General features: G+C 40.9%; 1 protein-coding gene across 1 annotated transcript in view; it reads left to right on the top strand.

Moving 5' to 3' along the window:
• erfl1 (Ets2 repressor factor like 1) overlaps window positions 1-14,389 on the top strand; it is a 62,453-nt gene extending 48,064 nt beyond the window's left edge. Inside the window, exons 2-6 of the mRNA XM_066673356.1 lie at window positions 1,815-1,891; window positions 4,292-4,526; window positions 7,896-8,082; window positions 11,092-11,221; window positions 13,012-14,389. Coding sequence (XP_066529453.1) covers window positions 1,828-1,891; window positions 4,292-4,526; window positions 7,896-8,082; window positions 11,092-11,221; window positions 13,012-13,865 — 1,470 coding nt within the window. The 5' untranslated portion in view covers window positions 1,815-1,827 and the 3' untranslated portion in view covers window positions 13,866-14,389. The remainder of the gene's footprint in view (window positions 1-1,814; window positions 1,892-4,291; window positions 4,527-7,895; window positions 8,083-11,091; window positions 11,222-13,011) is intronic.
• The last annotated feature ends 5,223 nt before the right edge of the window (window positions 14,390-19,612 follow it).

Raw genomic sequence — 19,612 nt, 5'->3', positions numbered from 1 at the left:
GGAGAGAGGGAGCGAGGGAGAGAGCAGCATTAAAGATACCCGTGTACTGACGGTTTTTTCTTCCACCCAAGCTTTGTAAAACAACCTTTATGAAATTGTGATGTACAAAGTAAGATTGGATTTCTCCAGTTTTGTGGATTGTTGCGCAGAGAGAGAGGGATATTTACTGAGTTACCTGCATCTCCTGATGCCTTTAATGATTTTTAATATCCTGCCTTGAAATGTGTTGCTCGTAATGACACTGGAGCTGGAGTGTGAGTGTGGGATGAATATTTGTGTTTATTTTCCCAATTTTTTCACTCGTGGTTGTGAGGAATGACTTTAAAAGTCAGATTCCATTTAAACTTAACTTCAACATTTTTTTAATGTTTTTGCAGAAAACTCAGTGTGTTCCTCTGAATGACCTGCGCATATACATTAAACAAATACCTCTGGAAAACCTCATGCATAATGGGCTGAAAATCCTCACAGAGCAGCGCTGCTCCTTCATAGCCACTGGACCTGAGAGAGGCTCTTTGGACTATTTCTCTTTGTGAAAAATGCTCAGTGATCTTACACTTGGCTATTGGGCCGGCCTTCGGCAACCGTATTTAAAGTCAGCCTTCAAATGAGGAGCGGCTTTTCTGAGGCCACTGGAACGGCATTTCATGATTTTCAACTGTATGCACTGACACTCTAGTGTGATAGCTCAGAAAAATGCATGTTTATAAAGAGATCATGTGAAACTGGCTCAATTTCACGTCGTCAAAACTACATTTTTACCTTCTTTCTTTCTTTTTCTTTTGGTAAATACCAGCTGTGCTGTTTGTTTCAAAACCGTAGGATAATCTACTGATATTAAGTGTCCAAAACTGCTGAGAATATTGTTTTCATGTACTATTGTGGAAATACAGGGCTTTTTACAGGATAGAATTTGGTGCTCAATGTTTATTTGTGTGTTATTCTACTATTCAGTTTCTAAGGGGGTTTTTATATAATTATACATTTACAATACAGTTTTAAATATCGTACAGCCTCAGGTGGAGTGACCATAGAGTGACCGCAGCACGACCGACACATGGCTGAAATATTTTCTAAAATAAAGTCCCTTGCACCTTTGGTTTTAAAGCAGGAATACACTCTGGAGGGGCGACACACTCACTCACACACTCACACCTACAGACACTTTTGAGTCTCCAATCCACCTACCAACGTGTGTTTTTGGAGCGTGGGAGGAAACCGGAGCACCCGGAGGAAACCCACGCAGACACAAGGAGAACACGCCACACTCCTCACAGACAGTCACCCGGAGGAAACCCACGCAGACACAGGGAGAACACACCACATTCCTCACAGACAGTCACGCGGAGGAAACCCACGCAGACACAGGGAGAACACACCACACTCCTCACAGACAGTCACCCGGAGGAAACCCACGCAGACACAGGGAGAACACACCACACTCCTCACAGACAGTCACCCGGAGGAAACCCATGCAGACACAGGGACAACACACCACACTCCTCACAGACAGTCACCCGGAGGAAACCCACGCAGACACAGGGACAACACACCACACTCCTCACAGACAGTCACCTGGAGCGGGACTCGAACCCACAACCTCCAGGACCCTGGAGCTGTGACAGAGACACTACCTGCTGTTCTACCATGCTGCAATAATTATAATATTTATAAAATTAAATTTATATTGTTAAAACAAAAAATGTTTATGTTTCATTGTTATAGTTAAAAGAAACAAGAAGCATGACTGTTTAAAAAAACATTTTAATATCTGAATTATGTTTGTGTGTGTTTGTGTGTGTGTGTGCACACAGGTGCAGTGGAAGCATGGACTGTAACTGTGTTAGTGACCTGCTGCTCACTCCACCTGTCCCAGCCCTCTGGACACCAGGTAAGCAGTAAAGACATCGTCTATAAATAAATTATGAGTTATTCATATTCTTCATCCACACAGCAATCAAGCTTCAAGTTAAAGGGCTTGGGTCCTCAGTCAGTATCGACATACCAAGCTGAAGGTGACCTTTTATTCCAGGTTTTCATTCCACCTTAAACAGGCCAGCAGATACATAGGCACCTGGATGTAAATACTGCACAGTTTAGTTCAGTTCAGACTCCCAGAGACTCCACACAGTCCCACCACAGTTAGAACCTCCACATTTATTAAGGCTTAAGTCAAAGTTGAGTCATCAGTCTTTTATTGAGTTGATTCTCAAGTCTCAATTTAGTCTGACTCCAGTGTAACGGAGCTTTTCCACTGCTTTTCCATTAGGCAAATGTACTACCTGGTACCTGCAAGTGGGTACTTTTCTTAGTACCTGCTCGCTCCAAGTTCCAATCAAGACCATGATGTGTAAAGCCAGAGAGACTTGTTAATCACAATAAAATGCAGAAATCCAGCACAAACTATGCGTTCATAAAATCTCCAGCTGCAGCAGAGATCACATAGGTTTTTATCCAACTCACAACGGTGACTCGCAACATTATGCCACTGACTTTTGAAGAGGTTCAAATCTCCTTGGATCCGTGGCAGCAAGAGATGGACAATGCAACAAGGAATGACAACAAAAACAACACACGAATACATAATCCGTAAACAATGTTTAACGTTACTGCTGGAGTTGTTGTGGTTTCAGAAGCCAGCGGCTTCCAACCAACCAGGTACCAGGGACCAAAAAGTGAGTAGAGCTGAGTAGGTTCCATGCAGTAGCTAAGAGCCATACGTCATGTGACTTGAGACAACACCTCTGATTTTGATGTGAAGAATCAACTGTTCTGTAAGTGCTAACAGCTCCCTCTTTTGGGCAATCTGTAGCCTTCTAAACACGAGTGAGTGAGTGCGTGAATGAGTTATAAGCCACGTCCCTAAGGTGACTTGCAAAACTCCTTCACTGGGCTTCCTCAAACGGTTGGACTCTAGAAGTGAGCTATAGACCCTTTACCTTTGTCTATTAGAACTTTTAAAACGTTCTTCACACTCACAGATGATTTATAAACTTTTGAAAAGAACCATTGAAAAGTTCTTGTGACACTTCTGTGACATTGCTCCAAAGATCCATCCTCGGCACATTTATTACTGAGAGCAGATAAAGGCCAAGGTTTGGTTATAGACAACAGCCACCACTTTAAAGGCTAAGCACCACTTAATGGACCTCCATGAATATTTCACATTATTTTAGTTACTGACATATATAAGTATGAATTAAAATGAAAATAGCAGCTTAATTTGCTTTAAACCTGACAATTTCATTAAATTGATGGAAAAATCAGAGCTCGCCAGAGAAATTCTTGAGCGCAATCGTGACGTCACTGGTGGACAACAGCTGAACAACGCCGCGGTAAAACACCGTTATGACTGACTGTTATGACAGTATCTAGCTAAATAACCAACATTATTCATGACAATAGCCTAGCAATAAGCTAAACTCAAATTTAGAGGTACCGTTATTCTTGTAAATGTGATCGAAGTCGAACTCGAATTCATCCGACACTATAAACCTCCGTAATGCAGCTACGTAGCCGAGTATAATCTGAGCCACCGAGTTTAGCAAGTCAAGCTAACGTTAACTAACAGCAACTAAAACAGGCGAAGTAAGTGTCCTTACCCTGTTTACCTCCATGTTACAGAGGCTCTTGAACACCTTTTGTTGGTTTCCTTACATGCCCATATTGTTGGAAAAGCGCCAGTGAAATGAGCACTACAGATAACGGAGTGAGCGGATGGTCCTTTCCAAAGTGCCCCTTTAAAGTTGACAAATTTAGTCAATTTTCTGGATGTCTTGGGATCTTTGGGCCATTTGTGCACAGATGTCCCACTGTACATTGAATTATTGCAGGCAAAAACAACACACCTTTTCGTCATTTTGCATTAAATTAAGTTCAACTTCTAGAGTTGTTGTCCACCATCTACGTCACATGCAAGACGCCTATTAGAGTTTCCAAACACCGTTTGGGGGGACACCAACAGTCTTTTAAACCTTATTCCTTGAATTAGTAAGAAATAAAATGTTTTCTGACTATCAATAAACACAAGTTAGGAATTCAAATTCCACTGTATTTATTTGTTTGACACTTTTATATCGCTGGTGCTTAGCCTTTAATCAGTTTCTATGTGATTTCTGTGTTATTCTGCCCTCTGTTAATATTAGGGCTCACTTTCAGTGCAGTTTTGGCTTAAACACACCCAGCCCCTCAGTGTAGCAGACTGTTTACACAGCCGTGCCTCTCAGCGAGCGCTCAAAAACCAACAGGTCTCAAACACGTCCTCTAACTTTCCTCACTCTCTTCCCCTCAGGCTTCGCCTTCCCGGACTGGGCCTATAAGCCGGAGTCTAGCCCTGGCTCCAGGCAGATCCAGCTGTGGCATTTCATCCTGGAGCTGCTGCAGAAGGAGGAGTACCAGGGGGTGATTGCCTGGCAGGGAGACTATGGCGAATTTGTGATCAAAGACCCGGATGAAGTGGCGAGGCTGTGGGGCATTCGGAAATGCAAGCCTCACATGAACTATGACAAGCTCAGCCGTGCGCTAAGGTGAGCTTATTAAGCACTCCGGTTTAATGCTAGTGTGTGTGTGTGTGTGTGTGTGTGTGTGTGTGTGTAGAAACTGAAGTCATAATTGTTTATTCTGCTTCACATTTAGTTAACCCAAAACTGTTCAAACTGACTTTTGAAAATCAATTAAAAATTCTTCTCCAACACTAGTTAGTGTCATGGAAGAACCTAGGACAAAGGCTCCATAGAACAAGTGTGAGGTGTTATATCACGTATGGAACATTGTGATCGATTTTCTCTTCAATAATTGGCTCACTCGCTCATCTCCCTCAACCAGGTGCCCATTTATAGTGAGCAGTAGTTTTAAAATTAACCATCATCACACAATCATCAACAACAAAATCCCACTGGGATCTTAACATAAGAACAATAACCATTTCTTCTGCTTCAGTGTTATTTACTATGTGATTGTCCACAGTTCAAACATGTTCATATGTGTTCACATCATATGATGGCATTCCTCAGCGTTTATTTCAGTCACTAACTCTACTCCACTGCCCAAAGTCTAGGAAAAATTAAACCATTTTAGACCATGGTTATTCCGACCTGTTTGACTTGGAATTAATAAACACTAACATATAAATAATCTTTCAGGTATTATAGGCTATTGCTTGAATTATGCACTAAATATAATATTAATCACAGTTTATTTCAGAATGGGTTTGTTTTTTAGATGAATCTGACACACATCTGAAACACTGAAGACAACACTAGTGTAATGTAGGTGAGAGCACACTGAAAAATATAGAAATATATTGAGGCTGCTGGTCCCGCTCTGATTGGCTGACGGTTTGTTTCCTGACTTTTTTTTGGTTTGCATTTTCACAAGCATTTTTCTTATCAATGTTACTGAACCTGAGAGGCGCTGTTTCCCCTTGAACATTGGTGTTTTGTCATCTTTGGAGTGCGGTGGTGAAATTACATTTCAAAGTGCACATGCTTCTTAGATGAATAATGTTTTAATAATCATTTTGACACATTGTTGTTGCATGATCAAACTCGTTAATTCAAATTGGGAAATAGATTTTCATTTAAATAAAGATACTCATAAAGCAAATCATAAATAAATAATAATTTATGTAAATGAATTATGAATAGGAGTCACCCTAATTGTAAATGTAAAAGACAAAATGTTAGAAAATTTAAATTCAAACTTACTATTTTGCATACTAGGTTTCTATTTTAATTTTTCTACTAACACCCCTCTGGGCATGTGCTCACTGCCCCCTAGTGTTCACTAGTGTGTGTGTAAATGTGTGTTTCACTGCAGGGATTGGGTTAAATGTGGAGAACCAATTCCTCTGTGTGCAGCACAGTGGCCAATAAAGTGATTCTGATTCTGGTATGCTTCCATATGTACTGAGTTAAACATTATTACTGTATTATTGAATATAGAGAGTGTTTATGGGGTATGTATAATTTATATTATATATATGGTGTTTTTCTCACCACTGGGACAGCCTTCCTTATGTATATATATATATGTACCTGTTGTTCACAGTTAAGACATGTATTTGTTTGTGGACATTTTAAAATCTGCTCAATACTAGAGTTCAGTGTGAGATCAGTGAATGTCAGAGTAACGCTTATATATATATATATATATATATATATATATATATATATATATATATATAAAAAGTCAATAGAGTGCTTGAAATGAAGTCTCCAATTGATCATTACATCATCAAACATACATCAGCTCTGCTCTGGAAAATCCTTAAAGTAGAACATGAAACTTTCTCCAGACCCTGGCCGAGGAAAAGGCTTTAGCTTGATGACCGTTCTCACCAATCATCTTCTTCTTCTTCTTCTTTATGCAAATAATTTCCTGAACAATTCCATCTTTTAGCCTCCCCCTCATCACTCCCCTCCAACCACCCCCCACCCGTCCAACTTTAATAGATGCCGTCGCTCTCTGCTAATTGTTATGAATTGGTGCAGGCCGTAATTGGCCTCGTTGATTAGCCTTTCTTAATTGCTCAATTAAGGGGCCGTGCACAATTGCCATGCAAACAAAAGCATGCAGGTCATCAGCGTGGCAGGGTGCGTTAGGTGAAGCCGTGGAGGCTGCTGAGCTGAGCAAACGGAACCCAAGCGTGAACTGTTTTTGATTTTCCAGAGTGTGGGTTTCTCAGATCTCCTTAAGATTTTTGGCTCTAGCTGAAAGCACAGTATCAAATAAGTCTGGATTTATCACCTATCTCCCCATCACTCTGAGAGGCAGAGAGATGTTCAGGGAGCTCTAGGGAGACATCCCCTTCCAGGGTGGAGTCCTTTTTTTTATACTTATATAGCACCTTTCTAGAAACCCACGGACTCTTTACAATCAACACTCAACATTCAATCCACACACACACACACACACACTGATGAGAAGCGCCAGCCAAACGCACACAGCATACTCTCGACCAGGAACGACCGTCCACCTGGAGAACTGCATCAGGCACTAGGGTTTCACCCAGGACAGAGCGCCAATCCCTATCTGGGCTCACACACACACACTCATTCACTCACACACCAGGACAGTTTTGAGAGAAGCCAATTCACCTCACCTTCCTTTAAAAAATATTCTTTCATTAAAAGCATTTTTCTTTCAAGTTTAGGCTTAGATTTAGGCAAAGGGTTTTTTTTCATCTGCTTTCTCACTCAGGGTTGCCAGATATTCACATCTATTTTATACACACTTTACAAACACTGGGAATGGCCTTTTAGTAAAATATGTACCATGATACCAGTTTGTGTTTGAGAGTATTGTAACAGGCTTTAATCATATAACAATCCATTACAATTATAAGTATTATAATAAGTATATAATACTATAGTAAGTAATACTATAGTAAGTAGTAAGTAATACTATAATAAGTATATAAAACTATAGTATTATATTTATATAATACTATAGAGTTTTATTTTAACTATAGATACATTACGAAATAAAACTTAGATGTAAAGTAGCTGTGTAGTCAAGGTTTACTGCTCTAACACATGTAATATACTTATAAACAAAGTTGGCCAGTGTAGTCCCAAGGTATATTAAAGTAGTGCACTCACAAGTATGCTACTAGTACACTGACATTAGTATACTTACTACATAAATTATACTGGGGAAATGTACTTTGGCTTAGTTTCCTTAATAAAATCAGCTTTAAGTGTCCTTTATAAAAGGGGATGTAAACAAATGATCTGCTTTCACTAACCAGCCTCTTTTTAACAAAAAAAAAATCAAATCTGCTTTCACTAACTTACTAACCTCTCCCCCTTTTCTCTCCTTTTTTACTGCCTTTCTGTCTTTCTTCTCTCTCTGTCTCTCCTTGCCCTCTGTTATACTGGTGTACTTTTCTCCAGGTACTATTACAACAAGCGCATTCTGCACAAAACTAAAGGAAAGCGATTCACCTATAAATTTAACTTCAGTAAAGTGGTTCTTGTCAACTACCCGCTATTGGACATGGCCAGCTCTCCATTCCTGCTGGCCCAGAACCACTTCAACGGAGGGGCAGCCACCCCAGACTGCAGCCCTGTCACACCCGAGGTACGAGGGAATGAGTGGGTGGGTAAAATACACCTCTCTCAAGCGACAGAGTGTCACTGAGTTGTTTTTGAGCAGCTGCACATGAGCTTAACATCATCACGCCCCAATGCCATGCATCAGGCACTGTCCACCATCAATACCTGACCTCACGTTAGGCCTCTCCCAGTCCTCAAATGTTCCAGCATCTTGTCTATAGCCTGTGGTCAGAAGAGTTACAAGATGTTACTGCGACTGTACCCTTCATTTATGAAGAGAATGTGGAGGTGTCCACAAACATTTGACCGTCTATACTTAGTTTTCACAATATGAAATCAAATATATTTCCATCCATCCATTATCTGCAACCGCTTATCCAATTTAGGGTCACGGGGGGTCCAGAGCCTACCTGGAATCATTGGGCGCAAGGCGGGAATACACCCTGGAGGGGACGCCAGTCCTTCACAGGGCAACACAGATACACACACATTCACTCACACACTCACACCTACGGACACTTTCGAGTCGCCAATCCACCTGCAACGTGTGTTTTGGGACTGTGGGAGGAAACCGGAGCACCCGGAGGAAACCCACACAGACACGGGGAGAACACACCAACTCCTCACAGACAGTCACCCGGAGTGGGAATTGAACCCACAACCTCCAGGCCCCTGGAGCTGTGTGACTGCGACACTACCTGCTGCGCCACCGTGCCGCCAAATATATTTCCATTTCTATTATAACCTTAATACAGTTTGAGAATGCTTGTGTAATTATAGAGGATTAATTACAGTCCACTGACCGCAACTATCCCCTATTCACTGTCATGTTCTTTAATGCCCAGGACCCCCACAGAGCAGGTGTGATGTGGTGGTGGTGTGTTAGTGTGTGTTGTGCTGGTGCGAGTGGATCAGACACAGCAGTGCTGCTGGAGTTTTTAAACCCCTCAGTGTCTGGACTGAGAACAGTCCACCGACCAAAAACATCCAGCCGACAGCGTCCTGTGTCACTGATGAAGGACTAGAGGACGACCGACACACACTGTCTCTGACTTTACGTCTACAAGGTGGACCAACGAGGGAGGAGTGTCTCACAGAGTGGACAGTGAGTGGACACAGGGTTTAAAAACTCCAGCAGCACTGCTGTGTCTGATCCACTCGCACCAGCACAACACACACTAACACACCACCACCACGTCAGTGTCACTGCAGCACTGAGAATGATCCACCACCACATCACATCTGCTCTGTGGGGGTCCTGAGCGCTGAAGAACAGGGGAGATAAGGATAATAAAGTATGCAGAGCTACAGATGGACTACAGTCTGTAATCATAGAACAACAAAGTGCTCCTGTGTGGTCAGTGGAGCTGATAAAATAGACAGTGAGTGCAGATAAAAGGTAGGGCTTCCTAATCCAGTAATTTTTCAGTGTATCTGCAGCTTTTTATAATTTTATAGATTAAATAAAATAATACAATTCATAGTTTGTAATCCACCAATCACCTTTTTTGGTTGTTCCCAGTCTTTTGGAACAACTTGAAGTAGTCAGAGTGGGAGAAAGTTAGTGCTGCTGAGAGAGAAGGGAGAGGGAGGGGGTGAGCTGGGGCTCGGTAGAAGACAAGGTGAAGGAGAAAGAAGAGAGAAATGTCAAAGTAGGTGTTAAAGGGCCTTAAAACAAAAGAAGACATTATCCCCTCCCTCTCATCCTCACCTTGGCTGCTGCATTCATTCCTGGCATCGATTGAAAATGAAAGAAATTAAAGGAGAAAGAGAATATCAGCTCGGCCCACCATAATTAATACAGGACGTTAAGGAACCAAGATTAGGGTGAGATTGGAGGCTTAGTCACTCAGAGCGAGAGGTGACAAATTCTCGATCAGTGTATGATGATGTTAATAAAGAAAAGGGGAATTTCTGAGTGTCACAGGAAAGACTTGCGTTGTTTTTTTTAAATTATTGTTTCACCTCATGCCCTGCTTCGTTAATCTTTCTAATGCTGTAGAACATAGTACCTATAAAACATATATTTTTCATTTTTTGTGTACTATTATTTCTCCATATACACATCATTTTGCAAAAATAGAGCAGGGCATGCATTCAATTTTGTTTAAGAAAGATATTAAAAAATCATTTTCTGCAGTTTTGTAGAAAACTGTCACAATGTCACGGAAAAACAATACCTTTATAAAAATCGGAAATCAGAAGCACAGCTCCACTCCCACTGGTGCTTTTATATGTGATTTTATTGTATGCGAGTATTGAAGAGTGACAGTGCCATATCAGTCAGTAAGAACTACTCGGAGTTTCAAAGCAGTGTTCTGACTGTAAAATTAAAATCAAATTTTTAAATACGTATTCATATCAGACCCTGTTGGTATCAGCCACAAAATATTATCATCTGTTGGGTCTTATTGTCTGCTGATATTTGATATAACAGTTATTACAGCTACTATGCTTTGAACATTGTGTTTTTCATTTCGATCCAGTCACTCGTTCTGTCCAACCACTGAAATGTATTTATTCTGAACTGTTTCTTCGTTCGACCAGCTACTGTTTCTAACCCCTCAAGATGAACGTTTGAGCGTTAGGACTGCCCAACAGTTCAATATCGATATATATCCCAATATAAAACATCAGTAGTTCATTCATTCCTTTCACAGTTTTAAATGTAGTTTAAAAATATTAATGGAAAAAACCACAGGCTTCTGTTTGAGGGTGACGTCATGTTTCTTGTTTGTTCTTGGCAGTTTTTTCTGTGGCTTTTATATTGTTCATATCGTTGTCGGAATTATATCGACCAAATTTAAGAAATATATCACGATATAAATGTTGTCGTCCAGCCCGATTGCGCATTAAGTTTAAAAAGACACTGGTTATTGTGTTGAGAGCTGTGCATGAACTGCACGCATCAATATCTGAACTCCTCTCTATATTCCCCTTTGCTTTCTCTCTCCCTCTCCTTGCTTTTCTTCACCTGCCTTCACACTTCCTTTTCATCCCTCCTTCTCCCTTTTGCACACTCTTAACCTCTTAGGCCCTGCAGTCTTTATTCCCCCGTTTGCCAGAGTCTGGTCGAGGGACGTCTCTGTTTGACCGCAGCACAGGGGCCCCGGGGCCAGAAGGGGATAAGCTGAGGCTGGACACTTTCCCTTTCCTCGGTTCAGGTGAGAGTCGAACAAAATAAAAGACAGGAGGGTGGTTCAGAGCTGAGCACTGTTTTATTTTGAAAGGTTTGAAAAGGAAGGGACAGGGGCGGTGGGTTACTTTGTTGTAACTGGGCTGTGGGGTGCTGTCTGGAGACACAGGTCAGAGGAATAAACATTTAGCATCTCAAAATGCAAACGTTTGAACTCATTTAGTCAATTGACATTTTTTGAGTGATTTTTAAATTTAAACTAATTTATCACATTTTTTACAGAGATCAAGGTTTATTACATTTTTTCACTTGTTAATTTGATGGTTTGCACATTTTAGGGCACAATTTCCAGCATCAGAATTAAAATCTATAATAAAATGTGCCATCGCTTTTGAACAGACCTCGTTTGCCTTGTTTTTAAAAGCTCTGTACAGAACGTGTGTTTGTTGTCATTAAAAAACGTAGCTACACAGGTCCAGATGTACCCATACTTTTGGCACATGACTCATTTTGGAGTAAATATGTACAATGAAAGGCAAAGCATTACGTTCATTTAGTAACATGTGATGATCAGACCACTGCAATTACTTTATATTTGTGAATTAGTTGGTCTTCATTTGCATATTGCATCAGAAATAGTTGCTCATTTGCATATTGACGGATAAAGTTCAGCAAAGCTCTTTGACTCACACTCCTTTGTCTTTCCTCTGTTTTACAGTGGAATAAAATGTGTGTGCACATATGTGTTTGTTTTTCTGTGTGTGTGTGTGTGTGTGTGTCTATACCTCCCCACCCCCCCAACATGCCCCCCTTACTTTGTTTGTCCTCGGGTCCTATTCCTCCCTCCTCCCCTCTTTACCCTGATCTGGCTCCCATGTGTCCCCCCTGTCCTAATCCCTTCCCAGGCAGGAAGGCCCTAATTGAGGGTGCAGGCTTCAGTTTGTGGCCTGTGGGCGCCCATTACTGTGTTTTCATAAGCAAGTGAGGCCTGCCTGACTGATTCAATATTCATGTGTCTGCTAGCTACTCCTGGCCCAACACACAGAGAGACTGGAGCACTGTCAAATTAGCCCTGCATCGCAAATAACAGAGAGAGCGAGAGAGAGAGGGGGGGGGGGTTAAGGATGTGAAAAGAGGAGAGAGAGGAAGAGAGTGAGAGAAAGAGAAGGAATCAAGAAGAGTGTGAGGAACGAAGCAGAAACAAGAAAAAGGATTTATCCCAACATGGCAACCAAGCTTTGATTTAATGACTGAATTCAGTCATTTTGTCTCCTTCCATTTATCCCCAAGAAGTCTATACACATAAAATAAAATGATTACAAAAGGATTTGGGGGCTCGGTTTTAAAGGGGGGTCCCCCATAAGAAGTTTGATATATTTGTTACATTGCTTTATGCCATTTCTCAAATAGTGTCAGAGAAGAAAGACTTGGCTTCCTTTGAGTATACATTTCAATAATTTTTATTTTGTAAATGAAATGTGACTGTGAAGCACCTTTTTAAAGAAACAATAAGTAATTTTTTACCTTAAAATTACAGCTTCAAAATCACTGTGGTGCTTCACTGAGCTGTAAGAAGAGAATGCAGTCTCTGTCATTGCTATTCTGGACTCAGCACTGCAGAATCTGCACTATGTAACTTTTGGAGGAGGGTAGGAAACCCCTCCCCACTTTAATGACAGTGTTGGAACTCTTCTGCACCTCTAGGGGGAGCCTGATTTTACCCAGTGTTTAGATGTCCAAACTTTTGCATGTGATTGTATACAGGACATTATTGTTTGTAGCTTTTGTAACCTCTAACTCCCCCGCTTTCCCCAACAGGGACCCCTTGTTACTCCAAACCGCCATCCATGTTGGGTCCTTACCCCCGTAACCCTGCATTCGACTACTCCTGGGGCTTCAACCCTTATCTCCCTGGGGCTTTCTCACTAAACAACTGCCCCAAACTGCCCCCGGGCTCTCTGTACCCCTCTCACTTCTACCCCAACCCACTGCAGTCTGGCCTTTCCCAGCTGCCCCATCCCTTCTCTTCGCTGCTGCCCCCTGGGGACGCGACCGCAGCAGAGCGGGGTCAAACTGGAGGAAGCACCAATGGCTCAGCAGGGGGTCAAGCCCCTCGACTGTGCATCCCACCCTACCCAGGTAACCTCCTGCAAGGCCGGACCGAGCTCGGCAGCATGGGCCCGGGCGTGGGCGAGAGAGAGAGGGGGGAGACCAACAACAACAGCATCGTCCCGGGAGCAGGGGGAGGGATCGGGATGGGATTGGGATTGAGCCTCGGCCTTGGAGGACTGGGCCTTGGTGCCGGAGCAGGGGGCCGTCAGAGCCCATCTGAGCGGCGCGGGGGCGTAAAACAGGACCCGGAATCAGACTCCGAGCTGGAGATCACCGATCTGAGTGACTGCAGCTCCGACAACGAGAACGAGCCGGACTTCCCTCTGGCCAAAGAGCCCAGGCTGGGTGGACGGCCTCACGTGCTGGAGGTCAAGACTGGGGGCCTGGCTGGGACCCTACCTCCGCTCTCTTCTCTTCCTCCTCCTGTGTCCCCACATCCTCTCAAAAGCCTGGTGCCCCTCACTCCTCCGCCTCCTTCCCTCCCTCCTTCCATCTCTCCGTCCCTCACTGTGGTGGAGCGGCACAGAGAAACAGACTCTCTTAAAGTTGCTCATAGTTAAAAGTTGCTCTACACTGGGTTCCCATTCGGCTAAGTCTAGCACTCTCTGCCTCTTTCTCTTTGTCCTTGTATTTCCGTCTTGTAAAATCTGGCTTTATTCTAGTTTTGCTTTTCTCCAAACTTCTGTCTGATCCTTATCTGCCTCCACTTTTTTCATTTCTGCGTTGTATTAGAGTTTTGCTGCTTTAGTTTTATTAAAGGAACACCATGTAAAAGTTTTACCTTAAAAACGATTGTGATGCTCTACTTAATTGTAACAGAGAAAAGAGCCTCTGTCTTTGCTACTCTGGGTTCAGCACAGCAGAAACTGCACTATGTAACTTTTGGAGGCGGGTAGGAAAGCACCTCTCCTCCATCCCCCTCCACACTGGTTTCCTAAGGGGAGCCCCAGAAGCAAAAAAAACCCAGAAGTTGTGTGCAAACTTAGGCTAAATGTCCACTCCAGCATTTACAGATAAATGCCCCGAATTATTTGTAATTATTATAATTAACAATTTGGGTCTGCATTCACAAACACAGCATCAGAACGAGTGTCTTGTCCGTCACATAAGCCCTACTTTGCAAACACTTACAGATCTTTCACACTGACTGTATTTTAAGAACAATTTGTAGTGCCTTTAAAAAAAAAAGCAAAAAATAGTCACAAAAATGTTTTACGAAATTATTAGCATAACTTAAGTAAATGCAGCTGTAAAAATACAATTTAAATGTTTGTGTTATTATTAAATAAAAAATATTATAAATATTATTAATCATATTTTATAAAATATTGCAAAATTCAGGCATTTTCATGCTCTTTTGTGGTAACTGTTGTGTAGTATTAAAAATACCAGTTGTCATTACATCTAAATAAATAAACAACTAAGGTGCATAAATCAGTGTTCTTTAAGATCTACTTTTTCTAGAATTACAATGATGTTACACAAACAAACAAACTTTAAAATGTATTTGTATGCGTAATAATTAAACATGTGGAGGATACTCTGTTAAAAATAAAAACATTTATAAAATGCTGGGGTGGACTTTCAGTAACAAGAACAGTTTTAACGTCTGCAACTTTGTAAAAAATAAAATAAAATAAAAGTGTTCCCATAGATTGAGCACAATCACGGCCCCTTTATATTAAAGCAGTTGTAGTCAGAGTCAGTGTTGCTAGCACAATTAAAACACCCCGGCTCAACATGAAACAGGGGTCTCCCATAAGAAGTGACATATTTTTGTTTCATTTACGACTTCTGCAGTTGTTTTCCTAATTCACTGAGCTCTACCTACGTCTCCTACAGGGAAATCTGACTTCATTCCTACTGGAAGCAGTGGTTTGAGTGGGGTATATTGCACAAATGTTACAGCTCATGTGTTCACACGTTAGGCTCTGTGATAGAGCAGCATATTAATGCAAAGCCAGCTGCAATAACAGCAAAATTGTGAAGCTGTTTTTATAGCAATTCAGTTGTGTTGCAATAAAGCACTTACTCGCATTGGGGTTTAATGGCCGGCAGTGTGGGAAACACTGTCAAACATTGCCACCTAGTGGTGACATGCCTCCTGCAGCTAGAATGACTGTGTATGAATGTAACTTTCTCAAACGTGTCACCACCCCCCCCCCCCCCCCCACCCCCTCGCACATAGATACATAATGTGTTTCTAGTGCTGGGCTAAAGAATGCATCTATCTGCTTTGACTTCTCTGTTCCTCTTGTACAGTTCTAATTCAGTTCATTCAGTGTAAAAACGTCTTATTTAAAGCAGCTATATTAATGTTCACTGAGACACAGAGAATGAGAGACGGAGCGAGGAAGTGCTTACATTTGCATCTATATTTCATTGTATATATTTTATTATTGTGTATATTATGTTGGATTACTATTATTGCTATTATAAGAGATTGATGTATTGGTGTGATTTCATTCTGTATTTAAAAGAAAACAGACACTGGTGAGATGATGGACGGCTGTAGTGACTCAGAGTTATGAGAAAAAAAAATAGAAAAAGAAAAGGGAGAGCACTTGTTTCTTGAGGTATTTCTGTGGACAAGGTTGTGACCAAATAACAGTTACCATTTATTCACCCTGGGGTCTGGGGTTAAAAAAAATGGCAAATACATTTCACCCAGTAAATTCGTGAAATTACAGATTCACAACCGTAACAAACGGGGATCAGTTTTCACATTACTACACCTTTCTGTACAATGAAATCTTCAATAAATAAATAAATAGATGGGAGTTTGGTGTGAAATGCATCATTCTAGAGAACAGTAGTGAGGATAGGAACCAAATATCCAACGTGTTTAAATCTCTAAATGTTTTCCTTGCAAAGTAATGTGTTCTCTGAGGCCTGGAACCTTTTGTAGGATTACTTTAAAGCACATTTATGTCCTAAAACATGTTTAATGATGAAGAGGTGCATGTAGTTTACGGTTATGGCAAAATACCACCTCAAGAAAAAACAAAATCTTATCTATTTTTGGGACTTAAAGCCACAGTAGGTTTCACCTTATAATTACTTCAAAATCATTGTGATGCTTCTATGACCTGTAATTGGGTGGCTCAGCACTGCAGAAACTGCACTATGTCATTTTTGGAGGAGAGTAGGAAAGCGAAGTTGTGATAGTGAATTATACTCTGCCGCTGTAGGGGGAGTCCAGGAGCAAAAATACCATCTAAGTGTTCTTTTAATACGCATTAAAACTCAGAAGACATGTTGGCCAATCAGACCAATCAGAGCTGGTAGGTTTCTCTAAAACAAAGCGTTTCACATCAAACCAGGATTTTAAAAAATATATATTTTTAAGATCAATGTAGAAATTTCACAATGATCCTGTTTGACTTGAATTCCCCTTTAAGTCTCACGACAGACAGAACAGAACATTTGGGTAAAATGACACAAAACTGATCAGCAGAAGCAGGGTCTGGCAAGGCCACTGGGTCACACGGCTTATCTGAAAAGTAGACACAGTGATCAATCCATGATTTGGGGAAAAAAAGTGCTTGTCGACCTTCAGTTCCTACTTCACATCAGTGTATGATATGAAACTACCAGTGTACATAGACTTTACTTTGTGTATTTGTGTGTACACATCGAAAACAAAGAATAGCATTTTCTTTGCAGTAAGGTTTTTGGGGGTTTGTTTGTTTGTTTTAATGTAAAATTTTAAAATGTGAAATGAAAAGGATGGAAGAAAAAAGAGCTGAGAATAATATCTTCAAAAGCAATAAACATTATTCTGGAGATGTGACTGTGGGAGAGTTCAGATTTGTCGCCTTACTGCCTTGTGTACAATTTCACAACAAATGTATGGATTCAGGGAGAATGAACAACACAAGACAGGACACTGACAAGTCACTATTCTGTGTTCACATCAACACCCACCGCTATGTGAAGGCACTGTATCGTTCTTTTCGGATTGTGTCACACGCAAATATGGATCTTACACTCTCTGACTCCCTTTCTACCTCCGACCTCAGTGAGTGTTGATAGTGAAAGATGAGTGTGACTATGATCCTGCGAGCGACACAAAGTGTGAACGACAGTTAATCAGCATGCAGATTTAATTTATTTACTTCTATTATTGTGAACACCTCTCACACAGCACTGTCAGTCTGACTGCATGGTCGGCTCAGTCTTATTTAAGGAGCAATCTGTAATAGGTTTACTGTACTTGGTCATAAAATGTCCAGGGTGTGTGCTCATGGATTACGGAATGCTAGACTGAAGCACTGTCATCCCCGAGAGCAGTGCTAGAGCAGTATATTCTCTTTGAGAACTGCCCAGTCCGGAGCGGAGCTCTACTGGAACATCAGCCTCAGATCCCGCTCTCTGTCCAATCACATTACAGTCTACAAACATAGTGTATTGTAACCATGAAAATACCAAGTGAATTGAGATAATGTTATATTTTACCTGACCCAAAAAGCACCATTGCTCTTCTAAGAGATCTCCATGACCAGGGACAAGTAAAAAATGAAAGGAATATTGGCCTTGTATGTGAAGTGGAGGCAGTTTATAGGCAGCAACACTACAGAACAGAGCCAGAGCTAATTTCCTCCTGAACAAGCAGCAGCAGCAAATAATTTCTGAAAAAAATACAGAAGTACAGACACCTAGCAACAGATTAAAAGAGTAAATGCCATAGGTTGCGTTTTATATGAAGAAAGTGAGGTTTAAAAGGTGTCAGGACTGTGTTTTGTGTGTTTTATACCAAGAATATGAATAACATGATTGAAAGGTGTAAATACCATTGCTTGTTTTAAACAAATTGATGCAGATTCGTGTGTTTTTAAATAAATTAAGGAATAATAACTTTGAAAAGCCTCGCATATCCACCTATTTAAGGTGGAACGGAGAAATCAAACTTGGTAGTACACAGCAAGTATAGGTGTTTCTCTAGTAGGTAGATGATTTAGTGACATGGACGTTTCAAAACGAGCTTTGTTTATAAAACCTAGCACTAGCTTTAGCTTCGCATAGCTATTTAAGGTGGAAATGAGTATTCAATAAGACGCTAAAGAATGGCGCACAAAAAAATCTCAAACTGACAAATTTAAGTGCAGCTAAATTCTTGAATACATAAATTATGAACAGGAAGCAAGGATCTGCCTCCTAAAATGACATTTATGTTTGAAAGGAAAATAACACCGGCCTTGGCTTGTCTGAAATGCTAAGGTGGAGACAGTAAATGCAGTGAAAACGGCGGCGGCGTATTAAATTTTTCACTTAAGTAGGTAGTGATAGATGTTTAGAGACATGTTTTAAACGGATAAAGTGTAACAACAGTTGTTTGAAAAAGGTTCAAAACTAGCGCTAGCTTCAGTCCTTAAGGTGGAATAGAGAATTCAAGAAGCCGGCGAATAACGGCAACAAGACTCGTAAACGGACACTTTTAATGTCGAACCAAATGTTTGACTACGAAAATTGTGAGTATGTAACGATATGCCTTCTAAAGGACATTTATGGTGGAAAGGAAAATCGAGAAGTAACACCACCATTGTCTAGTCGAAATATTTAAGGTGGATTTGGACAGTTAGCGATAATGCCTGTAAATGCAGGGAAATGGCGACCGCTCTTTCACTTTTTAACTTTCTCTCGCGTAGGTAGATGTTTTAGTGAAACAAAGAACACTTTTCTGTGTAAATTTGTTAATTACAGCACATTCTTTTTAGCTTTTACAGCCCAAAGGTCTTAAACTCCTGTCTTGTTTGTTCGAGCTTCAATTCTGGGCAGGAAACAGACTAATATGAGTTTACGGAATTTATTATGTCCACCAAAATAAATGGAAAATAAACTCCAACTATGTCTAACCGACTTAGTCACAGATTGATACAAGATCCTTAACAGAACACGTAACGTTTCAGTGTGTGTGAGTGTGTGTGTGTATGTTGAAGGGGATCAATAATCATTATTTTACTATTATAACCAGCAGTTTGTTGTACAACTGCGAGAAACACAATCATTATGTCGTTTAAATCAAGTAGATAAAGAAAACAAAACGGAACTGATTTGATCTGCATTCTTTAAAAAAAAGTCCTACAAAGGGTTCTTGGAGCGAACCACTTTTGGTTCCATAAAGAACCGTGTTTGTTTAAGAAATGTGTGTGTGAAGGTTTAACAGGTTTAAAAATCCATCACTTGGTCTAAAGGTCCTTTACCCGTTTAAACACATCAGCAAAATAGTTCTTTATAGAACCAACAGTGTTTTTTTCTATGGCAACCCTCAGAGAACCTTTTGTAGCAGCTTTATTTTCGAGTGTAG

The sequence above is a fragment of the Hoplias malabaricus genome, chromosome 1, assembly GCF_029633855.1.
Source record: "Hoplias malabaricus isolate fHopMal1 chromosome 1, fHopMal1.hap1, whole genome shotgun sequence".
Classification (NCBI taxonomy): domain Eukaryota; kingdom Metazoa; phylum Chordata; class Actinopteri; order Characiformes; family Erythrinidae; genus Hoplias; species Hoplias malabaricus.
Note: the sequence above shows the minus strand (reverse complement) of the source record. Positions and strands in the feature narration are given on the sequence as shown.